General features: G+C 42.5%; 1 protein-coding gene across 6 annotated transcripts in view; it reads right to left on the bottom strand.

Annotated features, from left to right (window-relative positions):
* LOC100566696 (membrane-spanning 4-domains subfamily A member 8) overlaps positions 1-22,891 on the bottom strand; it is a 40,458-nt gene that overhangs the window by 10,302 nt on the left and 7,265 nt on the right. For 2 of the 6 annotated variants that reach the window (XM_008115835.3, XM_008115836.3), the window contains exons 2-7: positions 16,051-16,252; positions 13,998-14,120; positions 6,111-6,167; positions 2,574-2,720; positions 1,734-1,850; positions 207-626 (exon numbers count right to left, since the gene is read on the bottom strand). The exons of 2 other annotated variants lie outside the window; for them this stretch is intronic. In XM_008115835.3, the coding sequence (XP_008114042.2) occupies positions 522-626; positions 1,734-1,850; positions 2,574-2,720; positions 6,111-6,167; positions 13,998-14,120; positions 16,051-16,239 (738 nt within the window). In that variant the 5' untranslated portion in view covers positions 16,240-16,252 and the 3' untranslated portion in view covers positions 207-521. Of the gene's footprint in view, positions 1-206; positions 627-1,733; positions 1,851-2,573; positions 2,721-6,110; positions 6,168-13,997; positions 14,121-16,050; positions 16,257-22,891 lie in introns of those variants that run through there. 2 more of the 6 variants (XM_008115834.3, XM_008115833.3) reach the window with 1 other exon arrangement.

Raw genomic sequence — 22,891 nt, 5'->3', positions numbered from 1 at the left:
TTTTAATTATATTTTTTATTTGTTATATGTTTTTAATTTTGTTTTACCTTGTAATCCTCGTTTATGCTGGGCTTGGTCCCCATGTAAGCCGCCCGAGTTGTTGTTGTTGTTATTGTTACTACTACTAGTAGTATTATACCTGTGTAGCATGAATGGACTCCCTGATATTTGAGGACATTGTGACAGGAGGAAGACGACTAATCACATCCTTAAAATGCAAAGTTTATTGATGAGTTATTGCAATAATAATAGTTGGAATGTTACATTTTGGGATATTATGCATAGGACTCAGTTCAGCCACTTCTCTTACACAGATAGAACAGTTTACGTATATCAAGGTGAAGCAGTTAAAGAATATTGCAGTACACTGGGCTGGATTTAGATATAATCATGTACAATTTTGCTGGGAAACGGGCTTCCTCCACTCCAATGCCATAGAGAGGAAGGGGGATTAGGGTTGAATGGGGTTTGCTGGGATGCTGAGGCAGTATCTGGCTGCCATAACTTCTCTCTTGAATTCTCTATGCGGGAGAATAGGCACCATGCTCACAGGCTGGGAGATTCAGGCTGTCTTCATTGGGATTCATTTCATTTCCAATGACAGTGCATGGCAATACAATTGTGTCCTGAAACACACAAATACATTCATACACAGAAACATCATGTGTGATAAGCAATATTTGTATTGAAGACACCTTGACAATTGTCACAACCACACCAGCATTTTGCAGTGTCACCATTAACTTTGCTGTTAAAGCTAGTGCTTGAACTGGTAAGCTAGTCGTTTGCCAAAATTATACTGGTGAACAGAAAAGCCAGCAAGTCTCCTCTAATTGTTAAAAATCTTTCCGTGCCCCAGCTGGAAAAAAAAAACTAGTGTCTGTGTGTCAAGATTAATTCTGCTGAACCAATTTTAAAAGAACAATGTCCTGTTAGTGAGACATCCAGGTCGATTTGTGTTCTACCAGCTAATCTATGCCCCACTTCATCCATACACAGAAACTATGTTTCTCCCATAAAAAACAAATTGTCTAAGTGTCTGACAGCTGGATATTATCATTTCAATGTAATATTTTCCCCATCTGGATTCCTTTTTTTGGGATAGGGTGGGGTGGAGTGGGAGGGAGTATGAAAGTTATGAGCTTAGACAAAAGGCCAAACTAGCTACTTCATCATACAGCTCAAATCAAAACTTCCAGGATGCTTGGAGCCAGCTTGGGGGATGGAGCCCCACTGCAGCCATCAGACAATGTTGTGTGTGGCTTCGCCCCCAATGTCCCCCAACTGGGGTAAAAGCATCACTAGATGCTTTTCTCGGCAACATGGGAGGCATCCCGTGTTGCACTGGCTCCATTGGAGCCAACACGGGGCCTCCCTAAGAGGGCAACACTTTGCCCATATGATGGGCAAAGCATCACGAGAGGGAACTACATGTGGGGTGACAGATTTGCCCCACAGTTCCCTATTTCCTCCCTGAAGGCCAGGTGAAATGGGTCACTTCGCCTGGCCCTTACATGCCTTAATGCATGACAAGCAATGCCAATTAAAATTCCCTCTTCTACCTACCTCTAAAGGTACAAGAGCTATCTGCAGTTTTCAATATGGCAGTCCTCATACCCACAGTACCCTGAAGACCTTTATTTACCCTTGAGTAACAATCCTGTCCATCCCACTTCCAATTTCCCCTCAGCACAATTGACTTAAAAATTCTCAGACAGATATGGCACCCTTACCGTGTCATTAGAGTTGCAGGAGACTGCCTTGCACCCAAAATATACTGTAAAAACTGCGATGAATAACTCTAGCAAGGTGAACAAGAGGAACAGGCTACAGAGACCAGCACCTACTGACTGCAGAGTAGAGAAGCAAGTGAAATGGTGCAACTTACATATCTCATAGTCCAAGATTTACAGCACTACAAAACGCCCCCATAAACTCCCTCTCGGTGCAATTGATTTACAAATATAAACATGGTGGGAGAGAATTTATCTTGCAGAGTGGTGACTATTTTGACTCATTTGATCTATGTCTGCCATTTTTCCCCCAGGCATAGAAATGCCTCTTTAAACATCAGGGCTAAATACATTCAGTAGTCTCAACTAGACTAGACCCATTCTATCAACGACAGCATGGTATGTCAACAGTTATATAAATTCTGTAGATTCTGCAGGTTTGTTCTAATGGAGGTGATCAAGTGAATGTATCCAAAAGGCTTTAAAATGCATGTGACAGCATTATGCAGTAGGGCAAGAATGTCTTGCAAAACAAAGTTCCAAATACACAGCTGATATGACAGGTGAGGATACTGTGAGTGTGAATCATAGTTAACCATTGGCAAGATATAAATGAATTAAATAGGGTAGGGTAGGGTGTTAATGAATGCAATTTTCATTTGCTATATTTTCTATAGTATTTCCTGTTGCCCAATGAGCTGCTTTGAGGTTAAATGATGGCTGCTTCTTGAAAACAATAAGAACGGATCACGGCTTTTCCAAGGTCCCTCCCATTCCCCCTATGCTTTAGATCTTGCTCATCATATGCAAGTTTTTACAAGAGGTTTATTTTTCACTTACCCATGGGTCAATTGTGTTATCATCATTAAAATTTCTTTTATAGGTTTCATAAGAGTGTTGATTAGAATGCAGCTCATATATACAGAGAATGATGCCAACTAATGCCACAATAGCACTGGCAATGTTCATTCCCACATTGAATTTTACCTGAAAGATACAGAAAATTCAGCCAGAAAACAACAAAGCGAGCCCAAGTTTCCTTGAGACCAAACAGTTCAACAAAGAGTATGTCACAACAAGAAAGTTTATGTACTGAGGGGTTCAGTAATATGAAAACAGAGATTAGTCTTAAGCTACTTCAGAGAATCTGCTGTAATTGTTCTATTGGGCTTCATCCTTTTTTGTACTTGTATTTTCATTTTCCCCATGGAAGAACTATATAATGTTTATTTTTGAAAAGAGAGGGCATTATGGTGTAAAGAAATCTGCGTTGGTGCACAATATTCTGAAATTTCTGATTTAAAACTGTTGCTTATGTGCACAATAAATACAGTTGTGCTTTCCTGCATATTAGGGGGTTTATTCCCAAGATATATAATGTAAAAATCAAACTAAAATTAAAATCCAATTAAACCACAATTAAGTTCCGGAACTATTCATTTAAAGAAATAGGCTAGAATTGTGTATACAATTAACAAACTGTTTCAGTTCATTCTGAAAGCATGTGTTTTGGAGTAGATTCAGATAGCCATGTTTTAATAGGGAGAACAGTTGTCATGGATCACGTGGATGAGCATTTGGCAGAGACCAGTCTGGAACAGCAACTCCCTAGCCACATCCAGAGGTAACAACTACTTAGCCTGCTGGCCAAACTCAAGAGGCTTCTGAGCAACAGGCTGAGGAAGAGTTAATTGTGCCTTCCTTTGCACAACATAGAAGAGAAAATTTTTAGGTGTGGCATTCAGCTAGAATAGCTGAGGCCCCTTCCACACAGCTGAATAAAATCCCACACTATCTGCTTTGAACTGGAATATATGATAGTGCGGACTCAGATATCCCAGTTCAATGGAGATATTGTGGGATTTTCTGCCTTGATATTCTGGGTTATATGGCTGTGTGGAAGGGCCTTGAGAGGGTGGCCAGCAACTGGGATCAGTTGTGAAAGAAGCATTTAAGGGCCCTTCCACACAGCCATATAACCCAGAATATTAAGGCAGAAAATCACACAACATCTGCTTTGGACTGGGTTATCTGAATCCACACTGCCATGCATTCCAGTTCAAAGCAGAAAATGTGGGATTTTATTCAGTTGTGTGGAAGAGGCCTTAAGAGATTGCAGTGCGATACCTGTGCTTTAGAGACCCGTGGATATTGTTGGGACTTGGGACTGTTTCATGACTTTGGCGCAAATGATTGTGGCCAGGGGCCAAACCTGCTGAGGTTTTGCCCATGAATGTCAGGATGGGAACCCTTGGAAGGATGGATATAACCTATATACTCATGTAGATGTCTGGAAATTTTAGTCAAAAAAATCAACCCCACAAACCTGGGGTGACTTATCCACAAGTTATTGTGAGTCCTGTACTTTAACACTGATTTAAAAAAGGCAACCATCTCCTTCTCTGGAGTGGCAAAAAGCGAGTTTAACTTATCTCAGGAGAATCTAAAAGAAGTACCCCCTACTCCAGTGGTTCTCAACCTGAGGTCCCGAAATGTTTTTGGCCTTCAACTCCCAGAAATCTTAACAGCTGGTAAACTGGCTGGGATTTCTGGGAGTTGTGGGCCAAAACACCTGGGGACCCACTGAGAACCACTGCTCTAATCTCTCCACAGTAGTGCCATCTGGCCTTTTTAACTGCCTGGTAGCCACATTTAAATATTTGAGGAGGGGGCAAGCTTATTATCTGCTGCTCTGTAGATTAGGTCATTAGGAGATTCCATCTAAACATTATGAAGATCTTCCTGATGGTAAGAGTTGTTCAGCAGTGGAATCATTTGCCTCAGAGTGTGATGGAGGCTCCTTCTCTGGAGGTTTTTAAGCAGAGGCTGGATGGCCATCTGTCAAGGGTGCTTTGATTGTATTTTCCTGCATGTTAGGAGGTTGGACTGGATGGTCCTTCTGACCTCTTCAACTCTATGATTCTATAATTCTATGAAATGAGCACTCATGCACTGGGCCCCTTACTGACATGAGCCATTTTACTTTGGGGGTTGAGAATATTCAGGTGGCTCCTGTCTCTCAGCCTGAGCTAAATTAGTAATGATCGCATTAGAGGTGTTGGCTAGAACTGAATGACACCTTGAATCAGATTTGATTCCTTTGGCTGTTCCAAGAATGATAACTTTGGTATTTCCAGAACTAATGGAGGCAATACATAACTGACATCTGAGCTATCACCTCCCGACCTCCCATTTCTTGAGGCTTCCCTAGGGTTCTTAATTTTAGTTTCTTGAGGTCTAGATTACAATAGGCAAATCTGTTGAATTGATTCTATTTGGAGAGTTGTCTCTCTGTCTTGCTTTACTGGAAAGCTCATTTCATCTAATTTTCACATTGGCTTTGGTTTATAGTTTTACACATTTTTTTGTCCACACAAAATTTTATACAGCATGCACACACACACGCATATACACACATTTTGTAAAAACCACACTGTACTTATTTTTCAAGCATTTAGATAAACACAGTCTTGTGAATTTTTAAACATCTACTATGGAATATTTATTTCTTCTGGGAATTGTGTTGGAAATGTTGCACAGATTTTGATGGCAAACTGCCTCCCAGTACTTATGTAGATTCAAGAAGTACAAGGAAAGAGAGTTTGCATGGCAATGGGAAAGGAATGCATTTTTTTCGCTTATGGCTAGGAATAATGGAATAGTATCAGCCCTCCATGCCTATTTCCAAACCAATGCCCAACAGGTCCTGCAAACAACGTCTTGATTACCCACCTTCACAACTATGGTCTGGTCTTTAATGTGTGTGGGGTGGGATGCTATAGTGCACAAAACTTTTCTAGTCTGGCTGATCAACCGAGTTGAGCAAACTGTATTGTTTCTAAGGATGGTTCGTCATGCATTACATTCCTCACTAGACTCAAGTCAGAGAATCCTCTGCCTCAGTTCTGTTCTGGTCTACAGTGCCACCTGGACTGAATGGAGCCACTGGGCCGAGTTGCCAGATTCCCTTATCTGGGTATCTTACAATGGTGGAGTTTGATGAGCATGATTCAAGAAAACCACTTACATCTATGGCAAAAGATTGCATGAATAACACAGACAGCTGATTTAAACCTGGACCTCTAACAAATATGGAATGATGACATCACTGATATTAGTAAAGGGGGAAAATATTACACAGTTTGGTGTAGTTGTTTGAGCACTGTACTATGACTGGAGAACAGTGTTCAAGTCCCTGCTCAGCCATGGACACTCACTGGGTAACCTTGGGCAAGCCACACTCTCACAGTCTCAGAGGCAAACCCTTTCTGAACAAATATTGTCAAAAAACTTTCATGATAAATTCACCTTAGGATTGTCATAAGTTAGAAATAACTTTAAGACAGACAGTAACAACCACAACACTGCATATCTCACCAAGCATGGGTTCAGACGTTTCTCAACTGCAATAGACAGGGATCCAGAAAAAATGAACTGTGCAAAAGAAGGGGTAAAATGTATTTCAGTGCAGTTCACTTAAAAATTCATGATCAAATTCTGCTCCCACTGGCAACACTCTTTGTAGGAGTGCAATCATATGTAAGCAAATTTGTGTCCTTTTGGTTCATTGCTAAGAAGAATAACCTCTGATCTTCTGCCTATCTGAATTATTAATCTCTTCAAACAGAAATGAATTGTATGTGACAAGAAGCCAGTGGAATTTTTATTGACAACATTTTTCAACTGGTGAGTGTGCTTTGATGTGAGAAGTATATATTTAAAATAAAAACAGGCCATACATGTCTTATATTGACTCAGACCACTGTTCCATCTGGGTTAGTGATGGCTGGAATTCTACTTTGGCTACTTACTTGTAAAGATATAACTAACTGCGTCATCACATTAGAGCATGAATCCACTTTAAATCCGGTTTTTGCCTCCTGCAGAATTCTGGGGTTTGTAGTTTGGTGAGGCCCAGGACCTGTCTGGCTGAGCTGTTTAAAGCCCCCTCCCTAAAGTGGATTTAAAGTGGATCCAAGCTTTAGTGGGACGAGGTCCTAAAACATCTCCTGGCCCACCTTTGACCAGCCCACCCTAAGAAGCAGTAGTTAGATCAGTCAAAGGAGGTCTGTTTAGATTTTGAATCAGTTTCAAGGGGCAGAATATTTGCAGTAATAGAGGGACATAACCTATTTCAGAGAAATAGACCAAAATGGAAAGGAGAAGGGGGAGCATTATGTGTCAAATGTATTTGTGTGTGTGTGTGTGTGTGGGGGGGGGATATGACTGAAATCTTGGAAACCAGGTAGACATTGTCCGGGTAAAAATTAAGAGGAAGAAAAACAAGAGTAATTAATGTATACTACAGTAAGTAAGTAAACTTTTTATTACGATCAATGACCAGCTCATATCAAGGGTACCCATTCCCGTACATCCATATGAAACCTGAAAGGTTATATACTTCAAACTTCAATATTAATAAAAACCATTATAAAATTGAATCATTGACAAAATTTAAAATCTAGGCTAAAGACCACATACCAGTACTATTAAGACCCAACTCAACCCACAGGATCATCCGGGGGATTCTAAAGGGAGGGAGTATAATACAGATTCTCGAGCCAGATGGAGGATTTGGACGATGCTTTATATCTTCTAACCAGCTCAACTGATTACATGGGCCCAGAGTCAGGGGATACTCTGAATTCTTGTTATGATTGAGCCTCATGGCTCTGTTACTGGCAGACGTGGGCGTAAGACTCCTCGAGAGTCAGATACTCTCGAGGAGCGAGAAAGAAAGAGACTGCGAGATATCTTCGCAGCACCATCTGACGAAGAGTCTTTTGAGGGGTTTACGGAGAGAATGGAGGAGGGGCTGGTTAGCTCGGAGGAGGATGAGATGGATTGGACTCGGGTGAGGGAGGAATTGGGTGCCACTGGCAATGATGGGATGGAAGATGAATGGGGACCTTCAGGATTAGACCCATGGACAAGCTGGAGGGATGGGACGGGATCCACAGCTGGGGATGCTGTGGGGCGTAGTCAGAGGTGTTCCAGCTCTGATGAGGAAAGTGATGAGGAAACGCCCGGGTTAAGGAGGGCAGCTGATAGTGATGAGGATTTGTAACTGGCATAAAATGAGGCTTGGGAGCAATTGCAAATTGCGTTGGGCAAGGTAATCTGGACGAACGCTTGGGATCTGTGTGGGACGCTTTCCTGAAGACTGGTGTGTTTTCGTGTGCTGATACCTTTGACCTTCCGTCGTCTTCTTGACGGACGCCATCTCCTGCTTTGGATTTCGGACTGAACTGACCACGGCTTGACTTCCCCCTACTCGGACTTGGTGAAACTACAAACGTCTGCTTCTGGCTTGAACTACGGAAAGGAACTGGGTCTACTCTACTGCTTCAATCCTCGGCTGATCTGTGTGTATTGGAAATCTTGCCTGCTGTGTGGAGGAGTGACTCAAGTTACTCAAAGCACAGTGCTGGCAGCAGAGAGGAATCTGCTGCCAATTAATTGCATTCTTTTGAACACTTTGTTCCCCGGCTTCTGTTTTGTTTATCCCCAGGCTGAAGCAAGCTGTTTTGTTTTTACCCGGATTAAACTCCGGTTTAATCCGGTTTATCTTTTGAACGTTTTTCCTTGCCCCTTTTTGCTTTTAAAGGCTAATACTGCCTGGCCCTTGTATTTTACGGGCATTTTGAGTTCTGTTATCCAATAAACTCTGTTATCTTTGATCTTGTGGCGTTCTGTCTTTGACAGATTGCCCAACGCCATAAAAAAGGTTTATTGCAGTAATAAATCCCGTCAGGAAGACGATGGATGAGTTAAGGGCTAAGTTCGATCAATTACAAACGGCCTTTACTGTCAGTCAAACAGCTAATGCTGTTAAAGGACATGTTTTGACTCCTGAACGCTTTGACGGAACCAGGTGCAAGTTGCCAACTTTTTTGGCACAAGTTGAGCTTTATTTTTCCCAGCTCAGTGCTCATGCTTACCCTACAGACACTAGCAAGGTGGCATTTATTTTGAGTTTGTTGACTGGTCCTGCAGGACAATGGGCCACTAATTTAATTTTGGGAAATGACCCAGTCAAGGACAATTTGAATAATTTCAAGAAGTTACTAACTGACACTTTTGGGGACCCTCTCCGCACGGAGAATGCTGGGTGGGCTCTGTATCGGTTGAAACAGGGAAAGGGGACTGTTTTGGATTACTTAAATAAGTTTAATTTGTATCGCCACCAGCTGGACTGGGGGGAAAATGCATTCATGCTTTTGTTTACTGCTGGGTTAAGTGATTATCTCCAGGATGAATTAGCACGCTTGGAGCCGGCTGAGAATTGGGATGCCTTAGTAGCTAAGGTGCTGCGTTTGGACGCCAGGTTCAAGTCCCGTAAACACTCGAAAGCAATGTGTGCGCCACCTATGCATGTAACCAGGGCACCTGTGGTGATGGGGGAAGAACCTATGGAGCTTGGGGTCTTTAAAAAGCTGTCTACAGAAGAAAAGAACCGCAGGAGGCAGCTGGGGTTGTGTTTGTACTGTGGGAATGCTGGGCATTTTGCCAAAAACTGTAATGTGAAACCTTCCCAGCTTTCGGGAAAAGGCCAGCCCTAGTGCGACGTGAGTCCAACGCATTAGGGCTACTAAAGCAGTCAACTGAGGGGAGGAAGCATGTTTTCGTACCCATTACATTATCTGTTGGGGGAAAGGAACTTGTTTCTACTTTGGCACTGCTGGACTCAGGGGCTACGGTCTCTTACGTGGATATTGAGTTTGCTAGGAAGCATGGCATTCCTAGAGTGCGCAAGGCATGCGACGTGTGGGTGGAAGGAGCGGATGGGAGACTGCTGGAGACTGGGGTGGTTAACCATGAGACCTCAGCAGTAATGTGGGAGGTGCAGGGAGTAACGGGAACGTTTGTGTGGGATATTACAAGCTTGCCCAGATACGATGTGATCCTGGGGATGGATTGGCTAGCTGTAGTAAATCCACAAGTAGATTGGGTGACGCGTAAGTTGACCTTAAAGAGGCAGGATTGTTGCACTCTGAACGTTTCTCAATCCGATATGGAGGGAGTGCCTGCTGAGTATGGGGAGTTCTCTGATGTATTTTGTAAAAAAGAAGCGGACAAGTTACCGCCGCACAGGCCGTATGATTGCGCCATTAAGCTAGCGGAAGGTGCGAAATTGCCAGCAGGGAGGCTGTATGCCTTGACTGTACCGGAAAGGCAAGCTTTGCGAGAGTTCCTAGATGAAAATTTAGCCAAGGGGTTTATTCGCCCATCTAGCTCTCCAACTGCGGCACCGGTATTCTTTGTAGCCAAAAAGACTGGGGAACTTAGGTTGGTCTGCGATTATCGGATCCTAAACAAATACACCATTCGGGATAGGTACCCGCTGCCTTTAATCTCGGAACTGTTATCAAGGGTGCAAGGGGCTAAGGTCTTTACCAAGCTTGACCTGCGGGGGGCGTATAACTTAATCCGAATACGGGAAGGTGATGAATGGAAGACGGCATTTAACACGTGCTTCGGATGCCACGAGTTCCGAGTCATGCCTTTCGGACTTTGCAATGCGCCTGCGGTCTTCCAGAGGTTCATGAACGATGTGTTTAGGGACCTAATTGACCAATTTTTAGTGATTTATTTGGATGATATCTTGATTTTTTCTAAGGACGAGAAAGAACATCGTCAACATGTCAAGCAGGTTCTGCACCGTCTGCGGGCTAATGGGCTCTTCGCCAAGGCTTCCAAGTGCGTCTTTCATGTGCCTGAAGTGGAGTTCCTAGGTCATGTAGTGTCAGGTAGGGAACTTAAAATGGACCCACATAAGGTTGACGCCGTCAACTCATGGCAGGAGCTTAAGACTAAGAAGGATGTGCAAAGGTTCTTAGGATTCGCTAATTACTACCGGGAGTTTATCCCTAATTTTGCAAAGCTCACGGTGCCTTTGACGCAGCTCCTGCGTAAGAAACAGCCATTTGTGTGGGGGCGGGAAGCTCACGACGCGTTTTTACAACTAAAGTCTAGCTTTCAATCAGACAACATACTAACACATCCTGATGTTGACAAACCGTTCGTGGTAGAAGCGGACGCTTCTAGCTACGCGTTGGGGGCTGTATTGTCTCAGAAAGATTCCTCAGGGACCTTGCGTCCCTGTGGATTTTACTCGCGGCAACTAACACCATTCGAGCAGAACTATACCATATGGGAGAAGGAGTTGTTGGCGATTAAGGTGGCGTTTGAGGTGTGGCGGCACTGGCTAGAAGGGGCGCGGCACCAAATCGTGGTCAGGTCTGATCACAAGAATTTGGAGCACTTGCAAACAGCAAAAAAGTTAAACCAGCGTCAAATCCGATGGGCTTTGTTTTTCTCCAGGTTTAACTTCAAAGTGCAGTTCGTGGAGGGGAAGGCAAACTTGCGGGCCGACGCCTTGTCCCGCAAGCCGGAGTTTAAGACCAATGAGCAGGTAGTATGTCAGACCATCTTGCCTACTGCCTCTCTATGTGTTGTAGATAATGAGCTCGGGTTACATGACCAGATCCTTGAGGCTCAGAGGGACGATGTGTGGACTCAGGAGCAACTTATGCTGTTATCAGCAGGTAACCGTACAATACTGCCTCATCTACAAGATCAAGACGGAGTATTGGTACGCAGGGGGCAGGTCTATGTACCAGTGGGGGCCCTCAGGTTGGAGGTGATTAGAGCCCACCATGACGAACCCATGGCTGGGCACTTTGGCAGGTTCAAGACCGTGCAGCTTATCACCAGGAGCTACTGGTGGCCAAAGATGCGGCAAGACATTCTGCGCTTTTGTGACAGCTGCGCTGTTTGCCAGCAGAGTAAGACGCCTGTTGGGCGCCCTAGAGGTTTGTTGTCGTCTCTACCTGTTCCTGAGAGGCCATGGCAAATCATTTCCATGGATTTTATTTCGGATTTGCCTAAGTCTGGGGGTTATACTTGTATTTGGGTGGTGGTGGATTTATTTAGCAAACTGGCTCATTTTATTCCTTGTTCAACCATTCCGGCGGCCCCTACGTTGGCCTTACTGTTTACTAAGCACATCTATCGTTTGCACGGAGCTCCCGAGGTGATTATTTCGGATAGGGCTCCGCAATTTGTGTCACGCTTTTGGAAACACTTCCATGAGTGCTTAGGTACTAAGTTAAACGTTTCTTCTGCGTTTCATCCGCAAACGGATGGTCAGTCGGAACGGGTTAATGGGCTCTTAGAGCAATATTTACGTTGTTTTTGTTTAGATCAACCCACTGCTTGGGTGAAGTGGCTACCGGTGGCGGAGTTCGCTTACAACAATGCGGTGCACACGTCTAGTCAGCATACGCCATTTGAGCTAACATATGGTTTTCACCCACGGGGAGGTGTGGCGCCGTCGACCAATGTGGTCTCTTCTGACCCTGTGTACCGCTCTTCGGAAATGGCTGCGTTGCATGATGTTGCCCGTCGCTTACTGTTGGAAGCTAAGGCAACGCAAAAGACTCAGGCCGATCGCCGCAGGCAGGCAGGGGAGGAGTTGGAAGAAGGGGATTTGGTGTGGTTGTCTTCCAAACATATTAAACAGGCTGGGGGAAAGTTTGCGCCTCGGTATTTGGGTCCCTTTCCTATCGTTAAAAAGATTTCTTCCGTTGCGTTTCGTTTGCGTTTACTGTCTAGTTTAAAGGTCCATCCAGTTTTCCATCGTTCACTGTTAAAATTAGATACCTCCAGTCGTCGTGGTGCTATAGTGGAGGGTATCACTGCCACCTCTCCGCCTTCGGGGGAGGAGGCCTTTGTGAGAGGGGATAGTGTTATGATTGAGCCTCATGGCTCTGTTACTGGCAGACGTGGGCGTAAGACTCCTCGAGAGTCAGATACTCTCGAGGAGCGAGAAAGAAAGAGACTGCGAGATATCTTTGCAGCACCATCTGACGAAGAGTCTTTTGAGGGGTTTACGGAGAGAATGGAGGAGGGGCTGGTTAGCTCGGAGGAGGATGAGATGGATTGGACTCGGGTGAGGGAGGAATTGGGTGCCACTGGCAATGATGGGATGGAAGATGAATGGGGACCTTCAGGATTAGACCCATGGACAAGCTGGAGGGATGGGACGGGATCCACAGCTGGGGATGCTGTGGGGCGTAGTCAGAGGTGTTCCAGCTCTGATGAGGAAAGTGATGAGGAAACGCCCGGGTTAAGGAGGGCAGCTGATAGTGATGAGGATTTGTAACTGGCATAAAATGAGGCTTGGGAGCAATTGCAAATTGCGTTGGGCAAGGTAATCTGGACGAACGCTTGGGATCTGTGTGGGACGCTTTCCTGAAGACTGGTGTGTTTTCGTGTGCTGATACCTTTGACCTTCCGTCGTCTTCTTGACGGACGCCATCTCCTGCTTTGGATTTTGGACTGAACTGACCACGGCTTGACTTCCCCCTACTCGGACTTGGTGAAACTACAAACGTCTGCTTCTGGCTTGAACTACGGAAAGGAACTGGGTCTACTCTACTGCTTCAATCCTCGGCTGATCTGTGTGTATTGGAAATCTTGCCTGCTGTGTGGAGGAGTGACTCAAGTTACTCAAAGCACAGTGCTGGCAGCAGAGAGGAATCTGCTGCCAATTAATTGCATTCTTTTGAACACTTTGTTCCCCGGCTTCTGTTTTGTTTATCCCCAGGCTGAAGCAAGCTGTTTTGTTTTTACCCGGATTAAACTCCGGTTTAATCCGGTTTATTTTTTGAACGTTTTTCCTTGCCCCTTTTTGCTTTTAAAGGCTAATACTGCCTGGCCCTTGTATTTTACGGGCATTTTGAGTTCTGTTATCCAATAAACTCTGTTATCTTTGATCTTGTGGCGTTCTGTCTTTGACAATTCTGTTCAGACTGTCTCCTGAATTTAGTTATTGCAGGGCAATGCCACATTACCCTGGATCAGCTCCATGCAATGTTTGGCTGCCATGGAGCTGATCTCGCTTGTTCCACAATAAGTGGTCATTCAGTGTGAACATGCCCTAGGAATCTTAGTAGACTAAAAAGTGTGATGCAGCATCAGAAAAGCCAGTGTGATTTAATCTGTATCAATACAGCATCATGTCTAGACTGAGGGAAGCAATAGTATCAAACTATATTCTGCTTTGGTCAGACCTCACCAGGAATGCTATATCAGTTCTGGGCACCCCAATTCAAGAAGGCTATTGACAAGCAGGCACAGGTCCAGAGGAGATTGACTAAAATGGTAAAGGTTTTCGAAACCATGCCCTATGAGGAGCTAAAGTCAATTCCATACATACTGAAATTCACTGGCTGCCAAAGAGAAACAAATGCTACTTACAAATAGTCCACCCCAGAAATGGTAACCTCCAGCTCCAGAAAGAGGCTGATAGATTGGACTGAAAAGATAAACTGGAATAGCCCCAAAGCCAATGTGTATTATTCCAATTATGATCTGGATGGCCTGTGGGAAAAGTCATACAAACAAGGTAAACCAGTCCTCTTCCATGTAGATATGGGTAAGATCCAACAACTGAGCAATGGCAACAAACCCACCAGTGAGCATCTCATGTTTTTATGTGGGGTGAGAAAGATTCTCTGTTTTTCTATTTGTTCATTCCATATGCTCTCTTGGTTTTAAGCTATTCCCACTTCTCCTAAGTTCGCTTTAACTGCTTTGTACTAAAGTCCGAGATTGGAAATAATGCATTAGAAGTGATGGAGTTAACTGAGATGAGTTCCTCCTTTTTTGGTAACAAGAGAGTTCCATTTAAAAATTAATAAAATGTACAGGAATGATAACACTTTGCTGTTTGATGAGTAATTTGCATAATTACTTAAAAAGTTATTTTAAAGGTCCCTTTTAGGTATTTCTTGAAGCAATTTCATGATTCAATTTGTTCTGCCTTTTGCTTATCAACCCTAAAATCCTATCACCAGTAATAAAAAAAAGCCACAGGTAACAAATAAAATATTAGTTACTGTTCAAAAAGGGGCAAATAACTTTGAGGACAGTTTCATAACTAGCAGGATGTAATTATTTTTAAAAAGTAATTTTCCAAGCCATTAATCCCAATTAGAATTGTAGCAGCAGTATTTCACAGAATACAATCTTCCTGGAATTGTGCATCTGGGTCGTTTTGTTTAGACTGGGTGTGTAAAGAAAAACAATCTTCTATGACATACTGCTGCTGCAAAAAGCTACTAATGCCTTATTGATGGCAGAGCAGAATGGAGCTCATTTCATTGATTCAATGGATCAGCTCTATTTGGGACTAGTGCCTGGATATATGCCATCACATCAGCCCTTGATCATGAAAACACGGGTACAAATCTTTGTTCTCTGTCAAAAACTGAGTCGGTAAGCCACAATCACTGAAACCAAATGTTTTCTGCATGGAAATCCCCATAAAGTCCATTTTTACCACACCTATCGCCCTAGGAAGGATGAAATCATCCAGTGATTTAGAGTAAATATGGTATTTCTCTAACGACTTCATCAGATGGGCAGTTTTCCCCATCTCAGTGTGTTGCCAGAACGTTGTCAGGATGGAGTCCGCCGGAGCGCATCAAGTGATGTAGGACTACTTTCAGCAGGGCTCCATCGGGCTCCATGCTGTGTGTGCCCTGAACAGTCGAGTGACTATTCACCTCCTAATTGAAGAAGCCAGGGACAGCATGGAAACACCATGAGATGGCAGCCCACAATCCACAACAGTAAGGTGACGAAGCTGGGCTGCCTCACAATTTCCCACACTGTCCCATGGCTTCTGGACCTCCATGTAATGAGGTCCATAGTAAAAAAAAAAGACATGGCAAGAGGCTGCAAGCAGTTGTTCACACAGATCAGACTAAACAGTGAGTCAGGGAGCAGATGAGTGGAGATAAATAGTTTCACTTGCAGAACGTTCAAACTTTATTCTGCCACAGAGGATCTCAACTGCCATGTCTTTTGTTACCTGATTCATGAATTATTAAGAAGGACAACTATGGATCAGATTGAGAAACTTTAGCGGTCCAGAAATCAAATATATTCCTGTGGAGGGGGGTAGACCGCTTTATGCCAGCTATGAATTGGCTGTTGTTATTTTGTTATCTTTTTTAAAGTTTGAAAGGGAATTGTATCAGCTAAATATGTTATATTGTGGTTATAGAATCAGCCTGAATGGAATAGATCCCCTTCCAGAGTGCCTAGTAGTTCCAGCATTTGGGCTCATGTCATTGACCTTGCGCCTTTCCTCCTCAAGATCCGTCCGTAGCTTGGGTATTTGGGCCTAGAGGTGAGCCCTATGTGGACCAGTGGGTGAATTGTTCTGCAGGTTCAATGTGGGAAGGGTGACCAGACTCTCTATCTAATATAATATTAGACTTAATAGGAACGTCCAGACACTTACCCCGAGAATCTTTGTCTCCACTTTGAGGAATTTTTGTAATGAAGTATTGGGGCTCCAAGGCTGCTGGTTATTATAGTGTACATATTGTACTCTTCCTTGTGGCTGGATAAGAGTAGCAGGCATCCCCTGGCTTTGCTGGATTTTGTTGTCACCATTAGGAGGAAGGAACACCACTCTTCCAAGTGTCATTCTCACTGGATGTCTTGCTGGGGAAAAACCCATAAAAAACCCAATGCCTTCCTAAGAAATGGAGAAAGAGCACCACCATTCCCTAACACTCAGACAAACTGAAATCAGAGATAGAATCTAGTTTTCAGTAAGAACTTGGTGTAACAATTGCAGTCATGTTACCATGTTGTTGTTGCTGCTGCTGTTATTATTATTATATTTTTATATAAAGCTTTTTTCTTTTCTTTTAAAGAGGCTGAAAGGGGTGAACAGTGGTAAAACAGTATAAATGTTATTTCCATGCAATGTTTGGGTTTCATGTCCACAGTGAAGTGCATAAGTTTACTTCAGAAGCAGAGGCGGTTCAACCACCAGGCCAACTAGGCAGTTGCCTGTGGCGCCATCTTGTTGGGGGCGCCATCGAGGCAACTCCTGTCTCCTGCGGCCTGCCTCTGCAAGGTATTGAACTGCTTTTTCTGTTGATTTGTTGTAAAACATGATGTTTTAGTGCTTAATTTGTAAAATCTTAATGTAATTTGATGTTTAATAGGCTTTTCCTTAATCCCTCCTTATTATCAAACATTTTTGCTTATCCAACACTTTTATTTTTCAGTGATTGGTTGGGAGGGGGGCGCGCCAAAATTCTTTCCGCCTACTCTTGAAAAATACCCAGGGCCGGCTCTGTTCAGAAGATACAAGAAACTTTGCTTTTTTGGTCCAGAAATCGTGATCTTTCTGAATGATCTCATTTCTCTACAGCTATTGCTGGATTTTCTTACCCCTCCTTTTCTGCCTTCCAGTAAATGACTGTGACGCTGTTTCAAGAGAGGGTGGAGTGCATGGCAATGTGTATACAGATTATTATGCTCCATGCACTTTGATCCATGATCACTTAAAGCAAGGAAGATGGCTTTGTTTGCTTCAAAAAAAAATGCTACAGTGACTTTTAACACAAAAGATCCCAGGCCAAATGCAAGAGTTTCAAAGAGCAGTATGGGGCAGATTTGTAGTAATAAAGTGAACTTCATAACACTGAGTTCAGAAAAACAGATTGTCATCTGGATCATAATGTTCAGGGAATAAAATGTAACCCAGAGGTGTTGCTAAATAACATGGGGAAGCAAAATAAGGGTGTTCTGTCTCTATGGAATTTTTCTAAGTTCATTAATGTCTAATTTTCCCAAGAATTGCAGATTGTAAATAGTTAAGAAAGCTATTCCTAAATGTTTCCATTATGTGGATTTGTGGAGATGGGTCATGAGTCCAACAAATAAACTTCCAGAGAAAAAACAAGATAGTTTTTGAGGCAGACTCAAGAGCTTTGACACAATCTTTTGTAGACTTTAAGAGAAAAGCCATTTCACACATCAGAACTGCATTTAAGGCAGTCTGGGGTTTGTTTGTTTTTTTGGGGGGGGGAGCAATGGGGAATTAATTCTGGCTTATTTTCCTGATTCCATCCATATTGCAAAAGAGAGAAGAAGGAGAAAATCCTCATCCAGGAGCTGATTTCTCAAAGAGAATATTCAAACATAGTGCATACACCACAAGACGGACAGTGGTTTTTCCTTATTCAAAGAGTTATGAATGTTTTCTTTTTATATTCGTTTTAACCAGAAATATTATACACTGACATGTTTAGAAGTACGCTCTTTATTATATCAAGCCTTTCAGAACTGGTTCCTGAATCAAAGTATTGACCCAAATCAAACTCATTTGAATTCCTCTACATTACAATGGTTCTCAACCTGTGGGTCCCCAGGTGTTTTGGCCTACAACTCCCAGAAATCCCAGCTGTTAGGATTTCTGGGAACTGAAGGCCAAAACATCTGAGTCCCACAGGTTGAGAACCACTGCTCTACAAGTATTTACTTTTCTTTCTTTCACAGGTTTTTTCTCCTGATAATGGTTTTACACCTTAGCCCAATATGGGGGGGGGGGGGGGCAAAATTGCAAGCAGCACTCAAAATTGAGCATATGAAGGAAGTGGGGTGGCTTTGGTTTTTCTTATTTTAAATGTCGTCTATTATGCCATTGTGAAATTGTTGACAAGTTTCTTTTAAGTCAATGTACTATGATACAAAAACTAACTGTAGAATTAAAGCAGTTCAACACCACTTTAATTGCCAAGGCTCGTTGCTATTTACTTACAGAAAGTTTGCCATTACCTTCCTCTAAGGTTTAGAGGGGGTGATTTGCCCACAATGACCCACAGATTTCCATGCCTGTGCAGAGATTTGAACGCTGGTCTCCCAGAATCTTATGGCACATCTACACTGTAGAATTAATGTAGTTTAATATCCATGGCTCACTTTAATATCCATGGCTCGGTGCTATGAAATTCCGAGATTTGTAGCTTGGTGAGACTATATCACTCTTTAGCAGAGAAAGCTAAAAACCATATAAAACTACAACTCCTAAGACTGAGCCATTGAAATTAAACTGTTGTCAAACTGCATTAATTCTACAGTGTAGGTGTACCCTTAGTTGCACACTCAAACCATCACACCACACTGCTTCTCACTGGCACAATAAGCATTGATCATTAATTCTGTTAAATATATACACTGAAAGCATTACAGTCATGCATCATTAACAAATATGTACATATTGAATATCCTTTATCTGAAATGATTGAGACTAGAAATATTTTGGATTTTTTCAAATTTTGGAATGTTTATACAGTATTTGCATATTACGGTACTTCTGATTATAGCAGCATTAGAATCCTTTAAATAAAATTATAACATGCTTTGAAATTTCAAGTTAAATTTAGTTGACCCAATGCCCAAGAACCTGGGTGGATGGAGATTATTTCCCAAGTGATGTGCTCTATGTTGCATTCTCAGATGTTTACTGATGTTAGTCATGTCAAAAGATGAGGGATGGGAGGAGAAGGTATTCATTTCTATTTGTTCCTTGGCAGAACGATGGCTTTCCAGAGGCTTAGGAAACCTCATAGAAAGAACAGAGAAACAGAAATTATTTGCTTTCATGAGAGGTTATGGTCTGAACTTTAAAGGAGCTTTCCAAAATGCTAACTGCCACCCTCATGGTTAATTGAGACCAACAATGGAGGAGATTCACTGTCTCATTGAACCCATTGGTTGCCATTTGGTAAAACCTAAGCATTAGATAAAGCCAGAGCTTCAATACTGAATTGCTTTATTAGCACCAACATCTATCAGTAATCATACCTCAGCACAACACAATTGTTTTTGTCTTCTTCTGTTTTTATGTTTCTTAGAATTGTTATTAATTTTGAAACAGTCGCCTTCTTAAAACAACTTGTTAGAATTAAATCCTGAATAGACTGAACCACAACCCTTTTAACAGTAGCTGTGAAATTCACTCTGCCTTATGTTTGCTTGATACCCTGCTAACTCACCTCCACCTCCTGTGGATTCCAAATGACACTTTTAGGATGAATGAATATAATGGTATCTCTATATCACTGTTCAGTTATGGGTGGCTGCAGCGTGCCCTTACAATTGTTCTTCCTAAATTTAACTTTCCAAGCTTTGAAAAAAGGAGTAATTCCTCATTGCCTTCCCTTTCTGAAGGAAGAGCTGTTCCTTCAGAAAGGGAAGGCAAGGAGAGATTATTCCTTTTTTCAAAGCTTGGAAAGTTAATGAAAAAATGGCATGAAAAAAAATTAACATTTGCAGAACACTACAGGATTTATTTATCCTGAGTAAAGGTCCCATTGAATCCCAACTTATGAGTCAGTTCACTGTCAGAGATTTCACATTCAAATCTCAGATTTCAGTGTGTTTGATAATAATAGAAATCATTTGCTATGTCTATCCCTTCTGACTAAGTATTTAAAATCATTTTTGTTAATTTACACACACTTTAGGAAAGGAAAGCAGGATAATAATAATAATAATAATAATGATGATGATGATGATGATGATGATGATGGTGATCAGCTCAGCAATGACAAATCCAGTGAGAATGGAAGAGAATGGAACACAATAAAAGATTGCCTCCAAATGGTGCCAGCATACACCAAGCAGCCCATGAGCTTGTCTTGTGCAATAATAATAATAATGGAATAATGGAACTTCTATTCTCCAGACACCATGGGTTGCACAATACATATAGAGGACCACAGTTGAAAAGTCCTGGCAACCTAGCACCAAAATTCCCTTATTTGGAACCACTGGAAAGACACTGTCATGTGGAAACGCCTTTGTGATAAAGTCCCAACACTCTGGGTTATGAGTGTGTTTGATATCTGGTCATGTTGAGGTACATGGTACACAGTGGTTTCCTTGCAGGAATGTGGCCACTGTAGGAAACACAAGGCTGCTGAACAGAGTTTGATTCCAAAGGACAGGGTCCTAAAACAAAAGCTCTTCATACTATGTCAATGTCATGTAAGGTGGCTGACCAAACTACTAATAAAATATCCAAGGGTCATGACTTCATTTGATAGCAGGGAGGCAAACGTTCTGCTAAAATGAAAATAAGATAAGTAGGGGTTCAATGTAAACAAGGAAAATAATATTGAGGGTCAAACATGTGCCCTGATTCACCTTTAATTGCAAATATACTATTAATAAAGTTCTGTTATTCTCAGTACAATTGTTGGACCCTGGTCTAACATTCTAATAGGCAAGGAAAAATATGAGAAGGAGGCCTATAGCAGTGAAGAAATGTTATAGGACATATAGGTAAGGTAGCAAAGGAAACAGAAGCTGTGGTTCTGGAACCTCATCTCCTCGAAGAAGCACTCCTAGCCTGAAAACTGAAGAAAGTATAATTTTCCTTATTGCTGCTACCTAAGATGTTGGTAGGATCAGAGAGAAATTTTTTCAAAATTTGTCCATGAACTCCAGCCAAATGCATTCCCCTGCTCTCTTTTGCACAGTTTCTATTGGTGAGGTAGCCAAGGATTCTCTCTTAGTAATAGTAGAAATTTATGTGTATATTTTACACACACACACACACAATTTACACATCCAGTATGTAAAAGGTAAAGTGAATTGCATTCACATTACCTTTGCCTATCAGACCAATATTGTGTATTTGGAACTTTGTTTTGTGTTGAAGCACAATGCAGATGATTTTTGCCCAGGTTCTTGTACACTATCTGAACATTTTGCCGTCTCATGTTCAAACAGCCATTTCTATGTCTGGCAGAGCCCTCAATTAAATGATGGAAACTTGTCAGCACTGCTCTCCTGTGATCTCTCCCCACATTCAATGTTATTTACATTATCAGATCAGTTCAGTTTCACTTAGAAAGATATTACAGAAACACTGCGTAGATGTTCGAGGCCTGTTGTGTTCCTGACATTGTGAGGATTCCATGTCTAATTGAGAGTTAGAAAGCAAATCCTGTTGAAAAGGCTGTGGAGAAGGCAGGAATGGGATAGTGAGAGATATTTATTCAAGGATAAAAATGTCTCCAGATGAACATCTTGCAACGGCCTCGAAATTGCACAATATGATCCATTTTGGATGTTAGTCCTGGATCATGAGCCTGGGGCAGTGCTAGCAGTCCTCCGTTCCTTGTGTGGATATCGTATGACTTCAGTTTTCCAGTAATAAGGAGCCTAAGTTCCTCTCATTCTGTCTGACCCCATTCTTCTTGGAATCATTTGGCATTAAGGTGTCTGGGGACAAGGCTAGGGCCAACTGCTCTGCAGGCAAGAAAGCATTTGGGCAACCACTGGCAAACATGAGGACCGGATTCCTTCCGTTTGGGCGGGAGGCATTTCAAGAATACTTGCATGTTACGCAAAAGCAATACTATTATTTCTCAATTCCCTTGCTAAAGGAGAAGCCTTTCCTAGTCTGTGAATGGGGAAATTTGACTTTTCCTCCAGAAAATGCATCCATTTTAAATGTTCTGTCACGCGCTGGGCCTGTAACTATTGTCTTTTTGTATAGGACGTATACTTTTTGCCCAGCGGGAAGCCAGGGCGCCTAAAGAGAAGTTCTTGAGGATTTCCCTGATGGCCTATTGAGTCTTTAATGAAATAACAAAGTCTTTATTGATGAACAAATAATATATCTTCAAGGAGTCAAATAACACTTCGAAGTTTCCTTAATAAACTGTTGGCCCTTTCAGTCTTGTCACCAGGGGACAGGCAATTGGCTTTGGATAACTGTGAAAACCCTCTTATAACTGTCTCTCCCAGGCTGTCTATCAATATGGGCTTAGCTGATGTGGGACACACTACCGATTCCAAATGCGTCTGGGTATCGAGTGGACCTACCAGCCAAGGCTTGCAGATGTTTCAGCTGGGGTTCCGTGGAGCTGTGATGCTGTTCTCTCTTTGAGTCTTTAGAAACTTAGGGCTGTTTCCCTTAGGAGCTGTGAGGCTGAGAGGCTGTAAGCTCTCAGCCAGAGCTTTTGGGACTTTCCCCCTGGAATTTCTGTTTCTGATTCCTCGGATGTTCTATATCCCTGGATGTTCTTGAAATATGAAGCTTTTCTATGGGACGAGCTGGTCTACGTCCTATAGCTTAGCTTCCTTAAGAGAGACAGACTTAAAAATGGCTCCTTCCCTCCCAGAGCCCTGAACAAGGGGCGGAACCAAATTTAATGATGATTGACAGGCGGCCTGTCCTATGATTGCAAACATTTGCATCAAGAAAATAAAGTCAAAGCTTCTGGTACAGCCGTACCAGCACATTAAATATTCCATCTCAATACAGG

This window comes from Anolis carolinensis, chromosome 1 (genome assembly GCF_035594765.1).
Source record: "Anolis carolinensis isolate JA03-04 chromosome 1, rAnoCar3.1.pri, whole genome shotgun sequence".
NCBI lineage: Eukaryota > Metazoa > Chordata > Lepidosauria > Squamata > Dactyloidae > Anolis > Anolis carolinensis.
The sequence above is the reverse complement of the archived record's forward strand: the minus strand, read 5'-3'. Positions and strand labels throughout refer to the sequence as shown.